At 42.0% G+C, this 19,432-nt stretch overlaps 1 protein-coding gene across 1 annotated transcript; it reads right to left on the bottom strand.

Moving 5' to 3' along the window:
• Nucleotides 1-1,157: 1,157 nt before the first annotated feature.
• On the bottom strand, nt 1,158-11,921 carry LOC113029569 (coagulation factor XIII A chain). Its single transcript, XM_026180509.1, has 17 exons — nt 11,862-11,921; nt 11,679-11,784; nt 11,304-11,480; nt 9,586-9,834; nt 8,567-8,685; nt 8,368-8,475; nt 7,533-7,707; nt 5,356-5,494; nt 5,120-5,223; nt 4,954-5,042; nt 4,721-4,874; nt 4,503-4,612; nt 3,916-4,081; nt 3,681-3,835; nt 3,208-3,344; nt 3,023-3,128; nt 1,158-2,123 (listed from the first exon to the last, which is right to left on the bottom strand). Exons 1-17 carry the CDS (start codon nt 11,907-11,909, stop codon nt 2,079-2,081), a joined length of 2,187 nt encoding a protein of 728 aa, XP_026036294.1. The 5' UTR covers nt 11,910-11,921; the 3' UTR covers nt 1,158-2,078.
• Nucleotides 11,922-19,432: the final 7,511 nt, after the last annotated feature.

The raw sequence follows: 19,432 nt of genomic DNA, 5'->3' as shown, positions 1-19,432 counted from the left end.
CATAACTGCTGCGACGATACCTGGTGGTTTATACCACAGGTAATCCTCTTTTTGACACGTGGCATACCCAAAATGTATAAACTAGATTTAAGTTTTTATTTAGTGTGACCCAAAATGAGTTAGTGAGTGCACACACTGAGCAGGAAACCGTTCACAGAGGTGAAGATGTAGGCTTCTTCCAGGTCAGAAGTGCTTCTATAACCACAGCTTTTGCCATCTGGTGGCAAATGCAGGTTTAAGCACTTCTGCACAGGACACAGGGATGATTTGCACTGTCAGTATTTTGCTGACACTTCACGTGAGCTTTGTTATCATCATGCTGATATGCAGCGTATACACTGCTCTCTGAGCTGTTACACACATGACATACAGAAAATACAGCAGAACATCACAGGGACAGTCTGTATGTCTTATCACTGATGAGGCTGATGTGAGCTGACACAGCAGCAGTGGACGTCTTCATTTGCAGCGGGTTTCTGGAAGTTCAGCAGAAGTTCTTTATAAACCCACGCAGATCAATAACACGCCATCGAACCACTTCTCATTTTGTCAGTATAACAAAGCTCAAAGCAGCTGCTAGAAAACGTCCTTATAACAACAACACGGATGCAAGGATGAAGAAATATTGTTTCCTTTTTTTCTTACAGAAAGAGGCCACTGAATGATACAGGTGAACGGCATGTGCTGGTTTGTGGACCAGGGGGCCAAACGAAGAGCCAACAGCTCCTTCTAGTGGTGTGTCTGCTGTACTACACACCTGTAGTTACATAACAAACAAGAGCAGCAGCTATAATGAGGCCAGTGTTTGTCCAAAGGGCAGATTTCCTGTCTGTGTTAAGTGTTTAATGTTTATCTGGAGACATGACCTGATGATGGTTTCTCAGAGGCCACGCAGATCTTTATCTAACATCTTCTACCTAAAACTTGCTGCTTTTGCTAAGAATAAACAGCAGAGTCTGTAAAGAAACTGGATTATATTTTCACAGCACAGATAGGACAATGATTAAGTGTTTGCTGTGTGAGAGGACACACACGTGAGCGAAGTCATGAAACCAGAAAAAGCTGCTAAAGTTAAACCAGCGGTTCCTTTCCTGTGGTCTCATTTCAGTTTATTTCCAGTGAACAAAGATCTTAATGGACAACTTGAATGGGTTTGAATGTGCTTTTATTGTTAGTATTCAGCATCCGCATTGTTAAAAGGCATTCAAAGCACAAAGCAAAGAGTCAAATCACTGGTTTTCAATCAGGAGGGAAAAAAAACAGACGAGGTTACAGAGTTTCCCTGTGTCAGAGTGCAGGTCCAGCTCAGTTTGTCAAAGTTTGGGAGAAATTCATCACCTGAAAACGATCATTTTAGTGGTGACTGGGCACTGCAGTGAGTTTGGTTTTTCATTTGTGTCATTAATGATAAAGCTCAAAACCTTATTCTTCCTTTAAATATTATTGAAGCTTCAAACTTGTTTTGTTTGTTCAAAAAGTTCATAACAAGACAGAAAATCATTTGTGAACAATCGGCGACTAATTTTACAAACTCGGGGATTTTTCTGATGAAGTTTAAATGTCCACTGACAGAAAATGACACAAACTTCAAACACATTATGAAGGTAATGAAATGAGGTCCAAACATCTCGTTTAACCATGAAGCTCATATTGAACTCCATTTTGTAGGTTTTATGTAATAAATCTCTTTTAATGGATATTTTCTGAATCTAAAATATTTTTAGATATTTTACGTTTCATTGATTTGTAAAATCTGTTCTCAAATATGCCAAATGAAGTGCGACTGAAAACTCCGATTCTTATTTGTTATGTTATTTTCATAAAGTGTAGTTTATTCTAGCCATCCAGAGGAGGCGGAGTTATAGATGGTAAGAAATAAAGCTGCTTCAATATCAGAGAAGTGGAAAAACTCTGATCTTAAAAAGTTGCATAAACCTCTGTGAAATCTGTGGAATTAAAAAAAGTTACATTTGTACTTCAAAACTGATTTGTAAACGCGATCATTAAAGCGGTAACTTGTGCTCTTTCTTGGCTCCGCCCACTCATCCAGAAGTGGTGCTGATTGGTGGAAATGGTGATTACTTTGCAGGGTAAGGGATGTTGACCTCAACAAATCCAGACACCTGAGTAAAGACAAACAGATCAGCTCGTCATGAAAACAGTCGTTACAAGCTTTCACACTTCCATGATATCAAACACCACGAGGCAGGATATCCAAAAAATAATGAAAGACTCAATACTTGAAATGTGCAATTCACTTGTATTTTTCTTTTTATTCCTATTTATTCTATTTATCCCCTTCGTATATTTTATTTATATTGTCTCTGTATTTATATGTGTGTGTGTGTGTGTGTGTATATATATATATAACATTCTGTAACTGTAACTTCGGTCGTTGCTGTGCTTTTTTGGAAACCGAATGTCCCAGAGGAACCCACCCGAGGGATTAATAAAGTTCTATCTTATCTTATCTTAAATATAATCAAAACCTAACAAAATGCTAAATAATATGAGTTCACTATGATTCTAACATCTAAGATTGAGTTTTTTGCATTGTTTTACTTTGAGCGGCTGTTTATAAGTTTGTAGTCTGTAGTTTTACTGTAGCTGTTTGAATCCTGCTTATAATTATAGTTTGTTGATAATATTTTAAATAAAAAACAAATAAACTGCGTTCAGATGCCTAATAAGATTAATTGCTAAATAAAAAATGAAAGAATTATGGTAAATAAAATCCCAGTGGCATGGTTTAACTAACATCTGTCGTCTCAAGTGCTTATCCGACCAATCAGCACGCAGTAGCAGAGTGCTTGTGTTTGATGGTCCAAATCAGTCTTTTATGTGTTGAACCAAAATAAAACACTGCGTCTCGGCGCCCTCTGGAGGCTCTGAGAGGATATTCTGAGGACACCAACCTGTAACCACACTTAACAATTTCAAGGAAGTAAGAGGGCGGGTGGAGGAAACTGGAGCCGTTCTGGTTTTAATGGCGAGAATCTACAGGTCAGGTTGTGCTGGTTACCTGACGGACTTCCTGGCAGTCCATCAACGCCGTGATCCGACGCAGTCCAGGCAGCCAAGGGATGAATGTCTCCTGCCAGGTGATGGTAGCCTGAGGAGGAATCTCTCTGAAAATCACACAGAGTAAAGTGTTCAACACACAGAACATCCCGCCGTCAGTGCACACAGCATCCGAGGCGTGTTTACCTGTAGTATTTAGACTTTGGACCTATGAGCCCAGCTCCCTCGAGGGATAGATTGACGCCACGCAGAGGAAAGCCGAAGTTGTTGGTGAACTCAACTTTGACACCCATCTCCTGGTTCAGCAGAGGCTCCCCGTTCAACTAGAGGAAGAGTCCAAAGTTACAGTCACTGTACAAAGTGTGTCCAGCACAGTCTGTCACAGAAAAACATACAAATATAAGCGGACCCCTTCTGCTAATTTCCAGATCCACATTCTCATTCCTGGACTCTACTAGAGCAGCTTTACATGCATCACAGTTCAAAATAATGCTTCTTTGTCTTATCACGGGCCTCGCTGCAGCCCTTCAGTACATCCTTTTAGCTCCTCCCCCTTTTAAAGCCAACTTTCTGGTCGCTTTGTTGGAGATATTTAACAGTTCTAAATAATTGACTGATGAAAGAAACCTCGCCATGTATTAGGCCTTTGTGAGCCTTACCGTCACTTTGAGGTCCGGGGTCTGCAGCTCCAGCACCTTTAAGTCAAGCACATGCAGGTTATCAGACTGTCCGCTCACAATGAAGCGCAGGCAGGTCTGAGAGCTCAGCTGGGTCTGGTACTCATAAGCTGGGATCTTAAACGGCACACTATAACCTGTAAAACAGAGAGAAATGCTAAAACCTTCATCACCAAATCTTCAGACTTTAAAACAACAAGATTCTGGTGGAGCTCACTCTGGTAGGGCAGCACAGTCACATCGAAGGTGATGTCTTTGAAGTGACTGGCCACAACTCCAGTGTAGAAGATGATGTCACAGTCCAGGTGAGCCGTCACGTTTCTGAGGACTTTACCCTGGTTCTTGAAGGTCGCTACCAGCTGCACATCCTGACCTATAACACACTGCAGATGAAGAGAGAGCCAAGTGAGCCACATGCGTTCTGGGTCTCCTCAGGACTTCTATGCTTTTAAATGCCTCGATTTTGGCTCAGGCTGAAAGGATTTATTTAAGACTAAACAAGACAAAGTAAAGCAGAATGTGGAGATCCTTCCTTGGTAGAAAGGCTCCTCGTTCACGTGGCATGCACTGTCATCGTACTTAAATGGTCTCCACAGTAAACAGATGTGTAACGGAGCAATTTTGGGATGTATCAGATGTGCTGCAACTGTGTGATGGGCCACCTTTCCAGCACCTTGCATGAATAATTAGAGGCTCTGAGGGCAAACAGGGTCCCACCCAATATTAGCGGGGTGTTCCTAATAAAGTGAACTGTGCTCTACAAGTGCACAATTTGAATGTGAAGGTAGCAGACAGGTGTGTTACCGGCTCCACGATGACGGTGACAGACAGGTCATCCTCAGGCACATCACTGTGATCCCTCTCACAGCCGAACCCCTCCGCCCGGGCCATGGTCGCCTCATCTTCTGCACTTCCTGTAATAAAAAAGCACAAACATCAAAGCTGATTCAGTTTATTAATAAACTGAAAAGTTTATTTATAATTGTGTTTGCTTGTTGGGTTTGATGCCCTGTGATTGTTACCTTCAGGGTACTTGTAGGTGTTTGTGATGTTGTTCTGTTGTTGTGAGCCCACAGCTTTGGTTAAAATTTTCTCTCCAACGTACGTCTTGTCCACTCTGAAGGGAGTCAGATTCCCGTACTTATCTCTCTTCAGGAAGACCACGTCACTGTTCACCTGGAGGAAACGATTTCAAGATATTGTGAAACTCTGTGCTGATCAGATATTGTCCCATTGGTTTTTATGCTTCGCTAACCTCAGCGAACACAAAGCCGCAGTCAAACGGGTAACACACGTGACCCTCCTTAATGGCAATGACCGGTGCTGGACCACAGCGGAAAAAGCCTACGAACAAGCACAGACCTGTTAGCTCTCTGTTTAACTGTTGTTTCTTAATCTGTGCGCTCATCTGTTTGTCTCACCGTCACTGGTCTCCTGAGGCGTGGAGTCAACCACCTGCCATCCTTCCAGCCCGGGCGGCAAATCAGGACGCTTAATCATCACCTCGTTCCAGCAGTGGTAGTTCCTGCAGAGAGAGGCAGTGTAGCTAGTGCACTCCCAACGCTGGCCTCGAGTTCAAACACATGGGAAAAGGTGTCCAGCACTGAAGTCTTTCCCAAACCAAGCTCACAGGAACATTGTAATTATGATACAGTACCAGATGGAGTCCCTGGTGTTGCGTCTGTCTGGGGTGCCATCAGCATTGAAGAGGAGGTCAGTCTTCAGGTTGCCCGTGTTGTCATGAGCTGAATTGTAGTTGGTGATGACCCTTGCTGGGATGCCAAGGCATCTGAGGACTGCAAGGATGTGAAATATATAAAAGCTACATTGTTTATTCAGGTTTTTGTTCCTGCAGAATTTCAATCAGTGCCTTGAATGAGCCACAGCCTAATTTGATCTGTGGTGCAGACTAATAAAATGGTTGCATAATCAATATCTTTGTACAGTAGATCAGTACAAGTAAACTCTAAAATGTAATGAGCCAAACACTTATGAAAATAAATCATCATCAGCATGTGTAATTACACATGCATGACAGTTCACTTAGTTTGAGTCTTTTTATGAAGGTGTTATGTGGTCACTGTAGTCATGTTGGGTCTCTCTGAGAGTTTTTGTTGCTGTTGTCATTGTTTTAGATCTTTTTGATGGATGGCTAAACAGCAGGGATATTAAATGTGAATGTGAAAAAGTTGCAGACCGACCCCTCATATCAACAGATGTTTTTTTTTCTTTTTCGTACCAATACTTTTGTAATTTTTTAATAAAGCCATACAGTTTAACCTTCATTCTATGAATATTTTCTGAGTTACACACAGGGGTTGGTTGAAATTCTTACTTTTGTCCAACATTTCTGATTCCTCACAACTTCAAGTACAGGAGAGATCCAGGTGAAATTTCGGGGAGGAATCATAGCAAGAGGAGGAGCCTTCTGTCAATATTTAGGTTTAAAGAAAACCTTCCAAATAACTTTTCTGAGATGGGCAAACAGCTGCCCATCTCATATGATGAAAACATTTAAAAGGTAGAGCGTGTAAAAATTTTCACTGCTGCATATCGGTACGCTGAGTTTGGTTTTCTTACTCCTCACAAAAGAAGTGTGTAATCCAAGCAACAGTTGCTGCTATAGGACAAACATGTTTTAGTCAGCCAGGAGCAACCAAAAACATCACAATTAGACTGTTCCCCAGAGTGTTTCTACTATTGTTTGAACTGGATCCGCCCTGGAGTTTTTCCCAATCTGTGGAAGGCTGTAGGTCCAGTATTAACCTCAGTCACTGAATCTCACTGACAGATGACAACAATAGTGAGGTGAGATGTTGGTAAGCGCCACCATTTTTGGCACTGTTAGCCTCTGTTAGCCTCTGTTAGCTCCTGTTAGTCAAACTTTAATTAAACTTTGTTTGAAGTGGATGCAAATTTGTTGGACTCCAATACTTAGTGAATAAACTCTCATAAAAACTGTTAATGTTATCAAACTGTTTATCGAAGGAAAGTGTGATTGTTAGGATGCTTGAGCCTAACGCTAGCTAGCATAATTTTAGCTTATAGCTAGCTGTAGTTGTTTAGCCGGCACTTGTCAGCTATCTGGAGACGGGAGGGTCACATGTTCAATTTTGTGATAATTGTGATAATATCAGGAATAAATGAGCATGTTTATGCATGTTTTTGTTTTTAGAGCCCTGACTTCAGTCGAAGAAATGAATGAAATTTCATTGCGATGTCGGTGGCGTTGTTCTCGTCATTTGCAATTTTGCTTCTTTGATAAACGGGACTCTCAAATGATGTGAACAACTTCACCTCTCCTCTGCCTTTGGCACACTATATATATGTAAAGTCAGAAGGGAGATGTTCTCCTCGGCTCCTCTATTTAAATATGATGGAGTAACTTGTTCCTATATATTTTTAAAATATTGCTTATCAGTTCATAAGAATGCATATTTAGCTTCCTCTAAGAATCATTTTCTTATTAAATTACATTAAAAAATTACTGAGTGTTCCTCTAATGTTTATTGTCTTTCTTTTAAAAATCGTTTTCTTGGAGCAATTGTAAAATTGATTTGCTTGCATTTTTTAATAGTATTTAAATGTGTTTTTCAGCCCTGAAATGTAACGTTTGAAAGCTCCTGAACCTATGAAGTTATGAAGCTTATAAAATTACTGGAAAAGTAAGTAAAAAGTACCCAATATGTTCCTAACCCTATGTAGTTTGAGGGCCTGTAAGTCTGAAAGTACTCACAGAATGAAGGTAACATTTTATGCTGAAGTTACTGCAGTTAAAAGTCAGCTGATTCTGAGGAGGTGAGGCGGGATGAAGTAAACAGAGCACATGCTTACAGGTGTTGAAGACTCCAGCGTACACCCAGCACTGAGCGAAACAGACCGGGACTCCGGTGTTGGCGTACTGCAGCAGGATTTTGGTGCTGCCAGTCCAAGACGTCGGGGGTTTGCCCATGGAATAGTCATTGCTCCAGTTCCCAACCATCACACCGTTATCATCCTGAGAGTTCATCTGCAGGAGCGGGCAGGTCAAAGGTCAGCAAAAAATAACTGACTTCTCTTTTTTAAGGAATTCAACCTCTCATCTCTGGTGTGGTACCCCACAAGGTCCTGCTGCTGCACCTTTCATTGAGCGGTTGTACCCTACAGCAGCCGGTCTTGTACAATCTATCACGTTCACCAGTGACTTCTTTAGGTTCAGTTCTGTTTATGTTGGGCCAAAACAAAAGGAACCGACCTGATTTGAAAGGTAACAATATGCTTGTTTAGCATGTGGTGAAAATCCCACCTGACCTGCCTAAACCCATTTGTTCTTCTTGACCTTGTGCAGTTTAAGAGCTTAATGTACTGGTATGAGACTGGAGCAGGGGACCCAGAGAAAACCCACCAGGCAAGGGGAAAACAAAACCCCGTTGAAACCCAGAACCTGCTTGCATCAAGGCAACGACAAAGTCTTAAAATCAAGACATTAGATTGAATATTTCACCCTATTTCTTTTAGTGTTTGGTCAAACATTGACTTATTTGTCCTGTAAGTGCACCTTAAATCTAGAAGATAGGGTGAAACTGCATTTTGATCTTTGAAAAAGTGCAAATAGCTAACTTGAGGTCGTTTTCCCATTGCTATGACTGTGGTGACACAGTTAATCAGTACTCAGGCTCTGTATTCTCACCATGGCAGATCCCACCCTGACCAGCTTGACAACGTTGCCCCGGTCGTAGATTGGCATCTGAGACGCATCCAGGACGAAGATACAGGCGTCCAAAATGCCGCGCTCAAACTGCAAAGAGTGCATTTTAATTAATTATAAGCTGATAAATTAATCAATAAATTACTTTATTGTTTTTATGTGATCAAGTATTTGTACTTACCTGCCCAAATGTCCATGGACGGTCTACCACAGAGCTAGATGAACCCTGGTAGATCACCCCTTCATCATTCAGGACGTACTCCTGTCTTTCTGCTTCATTAGGAAGAAACACGTGATCGTCTGCAAACAGAAACGCTTTGCTGTAAGAACTTTCATTTGGCTACAAAGGCATCGTGATATCCATTTGTAAATGTCAGTCAAACACAGAGACCTAGAGTTCATTATCATCTAGATCCACAGAAAAATACAACGGTGTGTCATCTGCATAACTATGGTAACAAATGCTGAGCTGTCTTATAAGGTTTCTGAGCAGCGGCATGGATAAGAAGAAATGTACCAGATCAAGACGCCTGCTTTGTGGAACTCCACAGAAACCTCACTGATCCCCAATCTCCACAGATGATCAACAACCCACTGTTCCCGCTGGTGAATGTGGATTTTATGATCTGTCGTATTGAAGGCCTCATTCAGTCTCTAAAATGTTCTATAACCAGACTGTACTTACCACTGTTTCCATCTTTCTTTAAGAAACCACTACATTTGTACAAATATTACGGGAGGCTGGATATTTGTCTGTAATCAGTATATTTGTGGTTTAACTAAAGGGCATTTTAAAGCAGAGGGAGAGTTTGCTTTCTCAAGTAATGGATCAGTGATCATCGTGACAGGCTTGACGATAAATTATAAATGTAAACAAGGTCATCAGTGCGAACAGTGGGATCTGAGATATGTTTTTGCCTGATGAGGTGAATCAATTGGTTGAAAACGTTGACACATTTGTCAGAGGTATGATGGACGTCTGACAAACTCTGGAAGAGCTATGACAGATATTTCACACCTTTGATATTATTATAAAGGGTCACTTTTGTGTAACTATGAGATGTATGAAAAATTATGCAATGAAAAATGTATGTCATTTATCTTTGGCAGACTGAGGTGCAGATGAAGCTGCACTGATTCTGATCATGATTTTACTTTTACTCTACCAGCAGGGGGCAGTAAGCGCAGAGGAAATGGTACCTGGACACCAGGCGTTGAAGAGCAGGTACAGGTCAGTGGTGGGGTCCCTCTTTGAGCGCTGCATGCCCATGCCAGTGGAGATGGCCACGTACACCTGAAACTTCCCCACAATGGCGGCGGCATCTGGTGTGATGCCGAACATCACAGATGTACCCTGAGATTGCAGAATCCGGCCTGACCACGAACTGCTGCCACGGTTACCGAAGGTCACCATCACCAGGGAGCCCTTATTGGGCGAAGGATCGGAGCCTGATGGAAGAGTTATTTTTTAATTCTTTATTTATCCAGGTGAAAAAATCATTTCCAAAGAGAGGCGTGGCATCATTTCTCATTGTAATAAGAAAAATGCAATGGGATGTTTTTACGTTACAACGTTGGGGCGATCGTGGCTCAAGAGTTGGGAGTTCGTCTTGTAATCGGAAGGTTGCCGGTTCGAGTCCCGGCTCAGACAGTCTCGGTCGTTGTGTCCTTGGGCGAGACACTTCACCTACCACCTACTGGTGTTGGCCAGAGGGGCCGATGGCGCGATATGGCAGCCTGGCTTCTGTCAGTCTGCCCCAGGGCAGCTGTGGCTACAACCGTAGCTGCCTCCACCAGTGTGTGAATGTGAGAGTGAATGAATAGTGGCATTGTAAAGCGCTTTGAGGCGTCCCGAAAAGCGCTATATAAATGCAATCCATTATTAAAAACACATTTTTAGGAGTTGGTTATTTCTACCTTACATCAATAAAAATAAACACATAAAAATACATAAAATCCTGGTCAAACAGGTTACATTTTTATATTTTAAAGACTTCAGTTCGTGTATTTGAGGCCAGATGTGTGTGAACATCTGTCAGCTCTGCAGTTGTGTGTTTAACATGGAGTGTTTCCTAATGGCCGGGCCGTGGGGAGAGCTGTGTACTAATTAAGCAGCCAAACGAATGTGAAGCTGCTTAATGAACTGACGGCCGTCTGATTGCTCAGTGGGCGACTGTTAACGAGCGTCTCTTCATCAGCTAATTGCTTAATGAGGGAGCACACCCCCCCCCCCCCCCCCCCCCGACACACACACACATGTGTCAGTTTAGAGGAAAATGTTAATTAGCAACACTCAGACCAGGCAGAGGAACAAAATGAGAAAAAATGACCTGAGATACTAAAAACTGTGTGTGAACAAAATCCCTCGATTGGACTGATCTGCAGGTGTCCGGGTTACAAGTTCCTGATCGCTGTTAATGCTCAGGTAGGTAGAGCAGGTGGGGAGGAAACCTTAAACAGTTCACTGTTCACCAAACTGGAAAAGGACGGATAAGCTGCCATCATACAGTTTAAGGCAAACTATAATCCCAACAATACCAAAACCAAAGCCACACTGGTCTTTGAGGATTCTCTGAAATATGGCAGGGGGGTCTCACAACAAGCATACGAATCATGCAAGCGTAAAAAGACACCAAATGTTTAAAAATTAAGGGAATTTTAAACTGCATCAGTAGCCTCTTGCAAACATTTGTTTCAATTTCGTTATTTTACTCTATGAAAAATACCAACGATAACAGAGTTTGATGTTAAATAGTATTTTTGCACCAACGAGGTGACTTCCAGTGAAAACATTGCATATCTCAGCGTGGTGTGCAGCGTGTCCTTAAAAACATCTGAGAGCACTGGACAGACGAAGTTTGAGGCCTTAAAAGCTCTACGGCACATGAAGAGTATCGAAGCCCAGAGTTCAAACTCACCAATCGTAAACTCGATGTGGAAGTCGTCCTCCGGAGCCAGCGGGCGGTTGAAGGTCACCTGCATGACGAACTCCTGACCACGGCGCACCACCAGGTTCTGCATGTAGTAGTCGGTGGTGTAGTGCTTCGGCTTGTTGACGTCCTGACACATGTTGATTTTCAGTGCCTCCAGCAACACTGAGGGGGCGGGGACAAAGCAGAGGACGCTGGTCATCGACTGGCAGCCATGACAGCTCCTCGCTTCAGAGTGTTGCAGAGTACTCAACAACAAGACAATGCAAGGCCCGCCACACGATAAAGGAGGTGCTAACATAAAACAACAGGGCTGGAAATGAGCAGGTGCGCTGTAAGACAGGTGACGCAAGCGGGTCTCACCTCCACCAGGTGCAAACGCTCTGGGCGTGACCTCAGATTCAGCAACGCCTTCAAAAGGTTCAAATTCTGGAACAACATCTGAATATGACAGGTTGGAGGTCGGCAGCTGGAGGAAAAAAAGTCAGGCAATCACTCGTTTTCGGTTAAATTCAAAATGAACTGTTAATTTTGTTGTGAGGCTACCGGCTTGGCGTAGCGCCCCTTCTGGGTTTCAGCAGTTGGACCAGTCATGGTTGTCAAAGGTCAAAGGTTACACTGGGGTGATTGGTCAAAGAAAAAGAGAGCAAAAGTGCAGGAAAGAAATAAACACGGCGTTTATAGCATCGTATTGTTTAATATATTCTTATGTATCTTTCTGTTACTTAAAATGAAAGACGACAATTATTTACAATGTAAATAGAAAAACTAATAATAACAATATAATGTAAGAATGATTTCCAATGTAAAATATGAATAATTATTATTTACACTGTAAGTAAATAAGTCAGTGCAGCGGGAGCAGGTACAACCTCTGCTCGAGCTTCACTCACCGCTCTGATGAAGAGGAGCTCGTCCTGCTGCGTCTCTGATCAGGTGCTGATCGAGTCGACTTCAGCATCACTTTATAGCCACACACACTTCCTCTTTTCACTCACACACACTGGGTTTCCCGTCACTTCTGAGGACTCGCACTGAACAGCTCATGACCCAGTAGGTGGCCTTGACCCACCCGATCATGTCGTAGCACCCACAGTGGGCGGAGGTCACGCTGACCTCTGGCTCCATTCAAAACTTCCATTAGAAATTCTCAGATTTTAGTTGCAGCACAAACTGAATTAACCATCTTAAACCCAACAGAAACAAAACTGCTAACGTGATTGAATCCTATGGTTAAAGTATATGAAATCAATAAAATTCTAGTTCAATTTTTTCTTTGTTTTCTGGTCGAGTCTTCACGGCGTTGCTTCACCTCGTTGAGGTTTGCAGCGTTTGTGCTGCTGCGCTCGGACCTTCGTGCTGCTGACTGGTCCGAGCTTCAGCTGTGGGACACAGACGAGCTGGTGTGCGCTCAGATCATCCTCCCTCCAGCGTGCTGAAGCTGTTTGAGGTGTTTGTGCCGCGTTTGGTCTCGTTTGAAGGACTTTGTTCTTATTTCGTTCAGATGCAGCTTTGCAAACCTAAGCCATGCTGCCATGTTCTTGTTAGAGAGAAGAAGCTTCTAATTGTGCTGTCATGAACTTTAACCTTTAACATGCTGACTGGGACCGTTTGGGTTGTTTGGGGCTTCTCTGAGCGTTCCACAGTCTGATGTTCGCTCCTGGGAGGACTGACGCCGTCTTTAATGTTTTCCAAATAAAAGATCTTTCTCAGGTTAGGATGACAGACCTGAAAGCTCCACACATACACACTGTGAAAACATCTGCTTTTACTGAGATGCTCACACTGATGATGATCAAGTGCATTCGAACACCAGCACTTGGGTGATACTTCATTCCTGTTGAAGCAGTAAGGATGGTTTTCACAGGCTGCAGTGTTTGTTAAATGATAAACACACGGTGCAATAATCTGAGGCTGTATTTATGTGAAAGTAAGATCTGCTGCAGTGACCATAGTACAGGTACAATGATGTCAGTACTTGGGTTCTGGAGGTTCTTCGGTCATCTGCACTTTCACGTCGGCCCCTGGGCTACAGTCTGGGCTAGCATGCTAAGGCAAAGCTAGCCCAGACTGAGCTTCAAACGCAGTGACGAGCAGCCTCCATTTCTGAAGTAGACTCGCTTTAAAGTCTCTTCGGGCAGGTTTTCATCTTTTCTCTGTGTAGTTGTACAAACACTAACACAAAGATCGCGTGTGCCTCAGGTTTACACTGTTAACTGTTAATTATGTGACAAACGTAATGTAGCGAGTTACTGTCTGCAGGGAGTGACCCTCAACATAATGTAATACACTGCACCATGAGGACAGAGGTTTATGTTCACATTGGTGACTTTTGTTGGTCGCTGTGTGGCTCAGACGTGAACTTTGAGTTTGTGTCTTTATTTCTTGCTGTTTTAAATGTTTGTTTTAAAAAAGCCGCCTGTTTTAAAATTTGTTGTGTGTAATGTGCAACAGTCAGTGTGATGCTGCTGAACACTGCTGACCAGCCATCAGCTGGTTTCAGCACCTTAACCAACAAACCCTGCTCTGCACTCATGTTGCAGCCGTTCCCACCGTGCTGCAGACGTTTATGCTCTAATGTTAAAAACAGAAAGTCATGCAGCTTCCATAAATCTGTTTCCTCTGACTCTGATCAGGTCGCCCTGACATGACACGCTGCTCCTGATTGGTCTAATCAGCCACTTCCTGTTTGGTGCCTGACACTAGAATAAGCAGAAAAGCTCAGATATGATTAACTCTGAGTTTAAACCTCCTGTTTAAAATAAAATAAGCTCCCAAAAACATCATTTTTAAAACCTGTCAGGCAGATTCAGTTCGGATGTCTGCAGATGTTCATAAACACAGAAGCTCAGATTTTGTGGAGGCCGATGAAAATCAGGAAAATCTTTATGTTATGATACAGGATGAAACCTTACAGCAGGCCGCCGTCGAATGTGACCAAGCTTTTTGTTTATACAGCACCAAATAACAACAACATATTGTACAGTAGGTCGTACAATAACACACAGAGAAAAACCCAACAATCATATGACCCTCTGTGAGCACTTTGGCCACAGTGGGAAGGAAAAACTCCCTTTTAACAGGAAGAAACCTCCTGCAGAACCAGGACATGCTGTGGAAGATGTCACAGCATGTAGGTGGAGCAGCGTGGTGGCATCGTCCTCACTCGCTCCACCAGCTACACCCTGCTAGCACCGGCTCGGACCCTCTGCTCCTTCTCTGGTTTAGTTTGTTGTCTCTGAGATTCACAAAGTTGCTGAGCAGAGATTTTGTTTTGGTCCACACTGATGTGAAAGCATCACTAAGTTCCTGCAGATTTGCTGGAAAATGGGACGATAACATGATCTTCAATAAGCTGGACATGATGTGCTGGTTATATGGACCAGAACGAATTTACTTTAAGACGTAAACGTGACACTGATCTGAGAAAAAAGCTTTCCAAACTAAGTCCAGTTGTGATATTTTAGGGTCGGCAGAACTTGTAATGTTGTAAATATTATGAGGTAATAGGTGCAGAAATGTTTGACACAAAGCTATGAAACAGGATGAAAAGAACAGAAATAAAGAAATATTCTTTGATGAAGAGACAAAAAAATCAAGAACATTAAAAACTGGACATCAAAGGATCAAATACACTGCAAACAAAAGTGCATTTTATTGTTGTCATGTAGCTTGTAGCTCACAAACTACGGCCACCAGATAAACCTGAAGTATTTTATTTATTACTTTACAGATATAATCGTTTTATGTGATGTGTAATCAGTCACCAGATGAAATGATGACACATGATTTTTGATTGGAGGCCCGTTTGTCTCCCAGAGGACAGTCACCGTCTCTCACCTCCGTCTGAGTCATCACGACTAGCTCAGGGTTTTATTGTCTGTCAGCAGATCTGAAATCTGAGGGAAAAAAGAGACAAACAGAAGGACAAACAGGCAGAAAGCAGAACAAAGGCAGATAAAAACAAGGACAGAAGACGACAATGAACTGTCAAGAAGATAAATGCTGTTTAGAGGAGCTGTTTGAGGTCGACTGGTGTCTGAAAGAGAGGAAGAAGGAGGAAAAGAGGAAGTGAGAGCAGGAGGTCACACAGCTCCTCTGACATGTCGACTACATTATCAATAAAGTCAACAGATACAAGCTGAAACTCACCAGTCAGCAGATGTTCACCACAGAAACTTCCACAGATACCTAGCTTTAGTATATATATGTGTGTGTGTGTGTGTGTGTGTGTGTGTGTGTGTGTGTGTGTGTGTGTGTGTGTGTGTGTGTGTGTGTGTGTGTGTGTGTGTGAGAAAACAAACAGACAAAAGTAAAATTTAGAAAAGGTTGTAAAAGTTACAAGATTTGGCAAATGATTATTATACAGATTTGAATATTATAAAAAGGACCAGACAACCAATCAAACAAACACAAAACTAACTAATAAACTAACAAAGAACCAACCAATCAAGTTTTTGAGATTAACAATCAGATTTGTCGTTTTTAATATTCCATCCTTTTAATGGGTGACTTCAACATTTTAACTTTAGAGGAGTAAAAATCAGAAACAGGATCTCAGAATGACCGAGAAAACCGTTAACGAGCAGCAGGCCGTCAAGGGTCAAAGGTCACCTCACAGCTGTAAGCAAACATGATGCAGACAAAAGAAGAAGAACTCGCACCACTTAATAACAAACAGCGTGAAAAACTTAGAGCTGAACTCTTCAGGTGAACCTTTAATCAGTTTATGGCTGCTGACATCAGGCAGATCAGCAGGCAGAAAAAAAGGACAAAAAGGATAAAATTATTATTAAAATTATTACATAAACGTGATGAACGACGCAGGCCTCAGCGTCAGTAATAAATACATATTTTATAATAATTTCAAATAGAAGAAGTTATTTTAAATATTTATATTTAAAATAAATTAAAGTACAAATACTTCAATATTTAAAATATTGAAGTATTTGTACACATGTGGAATAAACTTGTTACATAAGAGTCCAGGAAAAGGAAATGAGAGGATTTAAAAAACAGAAAGACTGTGCAGCAGGATAAAAACATGAAAAGTTAAAACGTGTCAAATAAAAACAAACGTGTGATATAAAGTAAGAAATGTGAAAGAAAAGGAAAAAACATCAAATATAAAAGCAGAAATACATGAAGAACATGTGAGTTGGTTACTTTGAACTGGGGAGCGGCTTCACTTACTTAAAGAGCTCAAAGGTTGCTGGTTCAGTTCCAGCCAGAGACAAAACCTCCTCTGCGGGGTTACATCACGAAGCTGAATAAATATGCGAGCCCACCTGAAAGCATCGTTTTATTGGAACTCTGACTTGCAGTTATGTGTTTCTGCCAGCAGATGGCGCAGCTCACTGAGAAAACAAACGGAGGCAGAGGGGGTGATGACGATGATGCCACAGCCTTTTCTTACAGGGCCAGATTCACCTGCTGAGCACACGCAGACAGCAGAACACCTGAAACACATCTCATCATGCTTACCTGTGGAGGTGAGGCCCCTCCCCCTGCTGGTTCAGAGAGAAGAAGAAGAATCAACACTACGTGTTCGTTCTGGGAGGTATGATGCGGTTTCCTGTGGTCACCAGCAGGGGGCGCTGATGACTCTTACAGAGTCAGAAGTGGGGCAGGAGGTGAGGAAGCAGAGTCCAGCTCTGTGCCCGCTGCTGATTGGACGGCAGCATTTGAAGGTCAAAGTCAAAGTCAAGGAACAAGGTCAAACACACACACACACAAATTTGACATCCCTCAAAGGAGATCACATTGATTTAAAAAATTGATGTGTGTGTGTGTGTGTGTGTGTGTGTGTGTGTGTGTGTGTGTGTGTGTGTGTGTGTGTGTGCTGCAGAGCCTCGGGGAAACATCTGTGTTAAAATGCAGCAACGAAGTTGGTTTCACATCCAGCTGACGTCAGCAGGAGGAGGAGATATGATCCCCACCATGTGTGTTTCATTCACACACACACACACACACACACACACACACACACACACACACACACACACACACACACACACACACACACACACACACACACACACACAGAGTCAGCCAGGGGACGTCTACTGCTGGTATCCATCAGTTTCATTCCTGGACTCAGCTTTGCTTGATTCGCAGCTCAGAATAATCCTTCTTTATCTGGTCCAGCCTGTCAGTTCATCCTCTGCCTGAAACAGGCTGTTTACAGCTTCCTCGTAGACATAAGACAGCGATCATCAGTGATCAGGTCTGTCATGAGCTGAAGACCCCAATGAGAAAGCTTTAAACAGAAAAACAATGATCGTAAAAATGACTCCGACTCTAAAGAGGAAAGAATAGCCACAAGTGACCAAATAGATCCAAAAGAAAAACAAGCAGAAACAACAAAGACCAACAAACAAGAGACTCACAGCTTAAACTGTCACAAAGAGACACAAACTGAGCAAGAAGAGGATAAAGAGACTGAAATAAGTGCAGGAAATGACCAACAAGAGACAGAAAGAGACACCAAGAACACAAAGAGGCACAAAATGACACAAAGAAACTTAATCCTACAAAAAAACAAGAACATGCCAAAAACACCAAAAAACAGCCAGAAATGCAGTAAAAAGATGCAAAAGAGCCAAAAGATCAGGAAGAGAAGCAAAACTGCTCAGTGTCACGTGGATGTGGGCGGAGCCAGTCGGCAGGTCGGTCACATGTGATGAGGGACCGAACGTGTTCACCTGAGCTTCCTGAGACCGCCCCCTGAGGGCTCCACGCTCAGGACGCCGGCCTCTGTTCGGGCCTTTTGGCGGCAGCTTCGTGATCGTTCGTCTTTTGATCCTCGATGATGCTTTTTGGCTCTTTTTGGTTATTTGTGTTTTTTTTGTGCAGTTTTATATTTGTTTGCTGTTTTCTGGCTGTTTTTGGTGCTTTTCCTGTGATTTTGTGGTCCTTTTATGGCCGTCAGTTTTTATTTTGTGGCTGTTTGTTTAATCATCGTTTGTGTCTTTGTGATGCTGGTTTCTGCGTGTGGTGATGTTCTGTTGTTCTATTTCTTGTTATTTTGTGTCTGTTGTTATTGTTTTGTGTCTTTGTGATCATTTCTCTGTTTTTGGTCGTTGTGTATTTTTTTTGGTCAGATATTACGTTTGTAAAGATGCCCCGCCCCCTCCGTAAATATGACCGGCCCACCCAACATCAGTGATCAACAGTAATGTTATGATGTTGAGTATGATGCTGTGTTATTCTCATCGTCTGCAACATCAAAGTGACGGCAGAATGAATGAATGTGTGATATCAGTGTGAACGACTTCAGCTCCTTTTGGCCTCTTTGACGCTCACACTTTGACCTGGAGTGTAAATTCTTGTCTGAGGCCTTTAAATATATGTTTAATAATAATAAAATAATATAAATATAAAATAAAAGTTAATTAATAATTAATTAATAGTTAATAGAAGAATTCACATTATTTTCATAACAAATTAAATAATTCTCAGTGCAGTACCAGAAATGACCACCAGGAGGAAACTGAACAGAAACACACCTGTGAAGATTCGGCCTCAGGCGTTTGAGGGGAGGAGCTTAACTTCAAACACAAAAGGTCCAACTAAAGAAATAAAAATAAATCCAGTTTATTAATAAGAGAAGGGGGCGTGTCCAGCCAATCAGAGCGCATGTCCCATAATAACCCAAACACAGTAGGGGAACTATTTTCCTATAAAGGCCGGTGTAGGTATTTTATATTTTTATTTTTTTAATATTATGATTTTTAAATGCAGCATTTTTGTGCTATAAACTGGACCTATTTCGATATTTAAATGTTTTAATGTGTTTATGTGAATTAATGCTGAAGCTTAAAGTCTGCTCAGGTTTAAACCCAGTGCGCATGACAGTGCAAGGCCTTTGGGAAGCTGTACAATTTATTTTTATTTTTATTCTGAAATATTAAAAATGGTTTATTTAGCTCTTGTTCATCTCGGTGGATAAAGAGCCCGTGAATAATTTTCGCTTTATTGGGAGGAAAAAGGCCTTTCAGACGTTTCAAAGGCATAAAAAAAATCTTGTCACAGAATCATAAAAGAAGGATAAATAATATTAATGAGGGAGGAGAGGAGGAGGAGAGGAGGAGGGGCTTTCTCTCTCTCTTTTCTTT

The sequence above is a fragment of the Astatotilapia calliptera genome, chromosome 9 (assembly GCF_900246225.1).
Source record: "Astatotilapia calliptera chromosome 9, fAstCal1.2, whole genome shotgun sequence".
In the NCBI taxonomy this organism is placed as follows: Eukaryota; Metazoa; Chordata; class Actinopteri; order Cichliformes; family Cichlidae; genus Astatotilapia; species Astatotilapia calliptera.
This window is presented reverse-complemented; position numbering and strand designations above follow the sequence as displayed.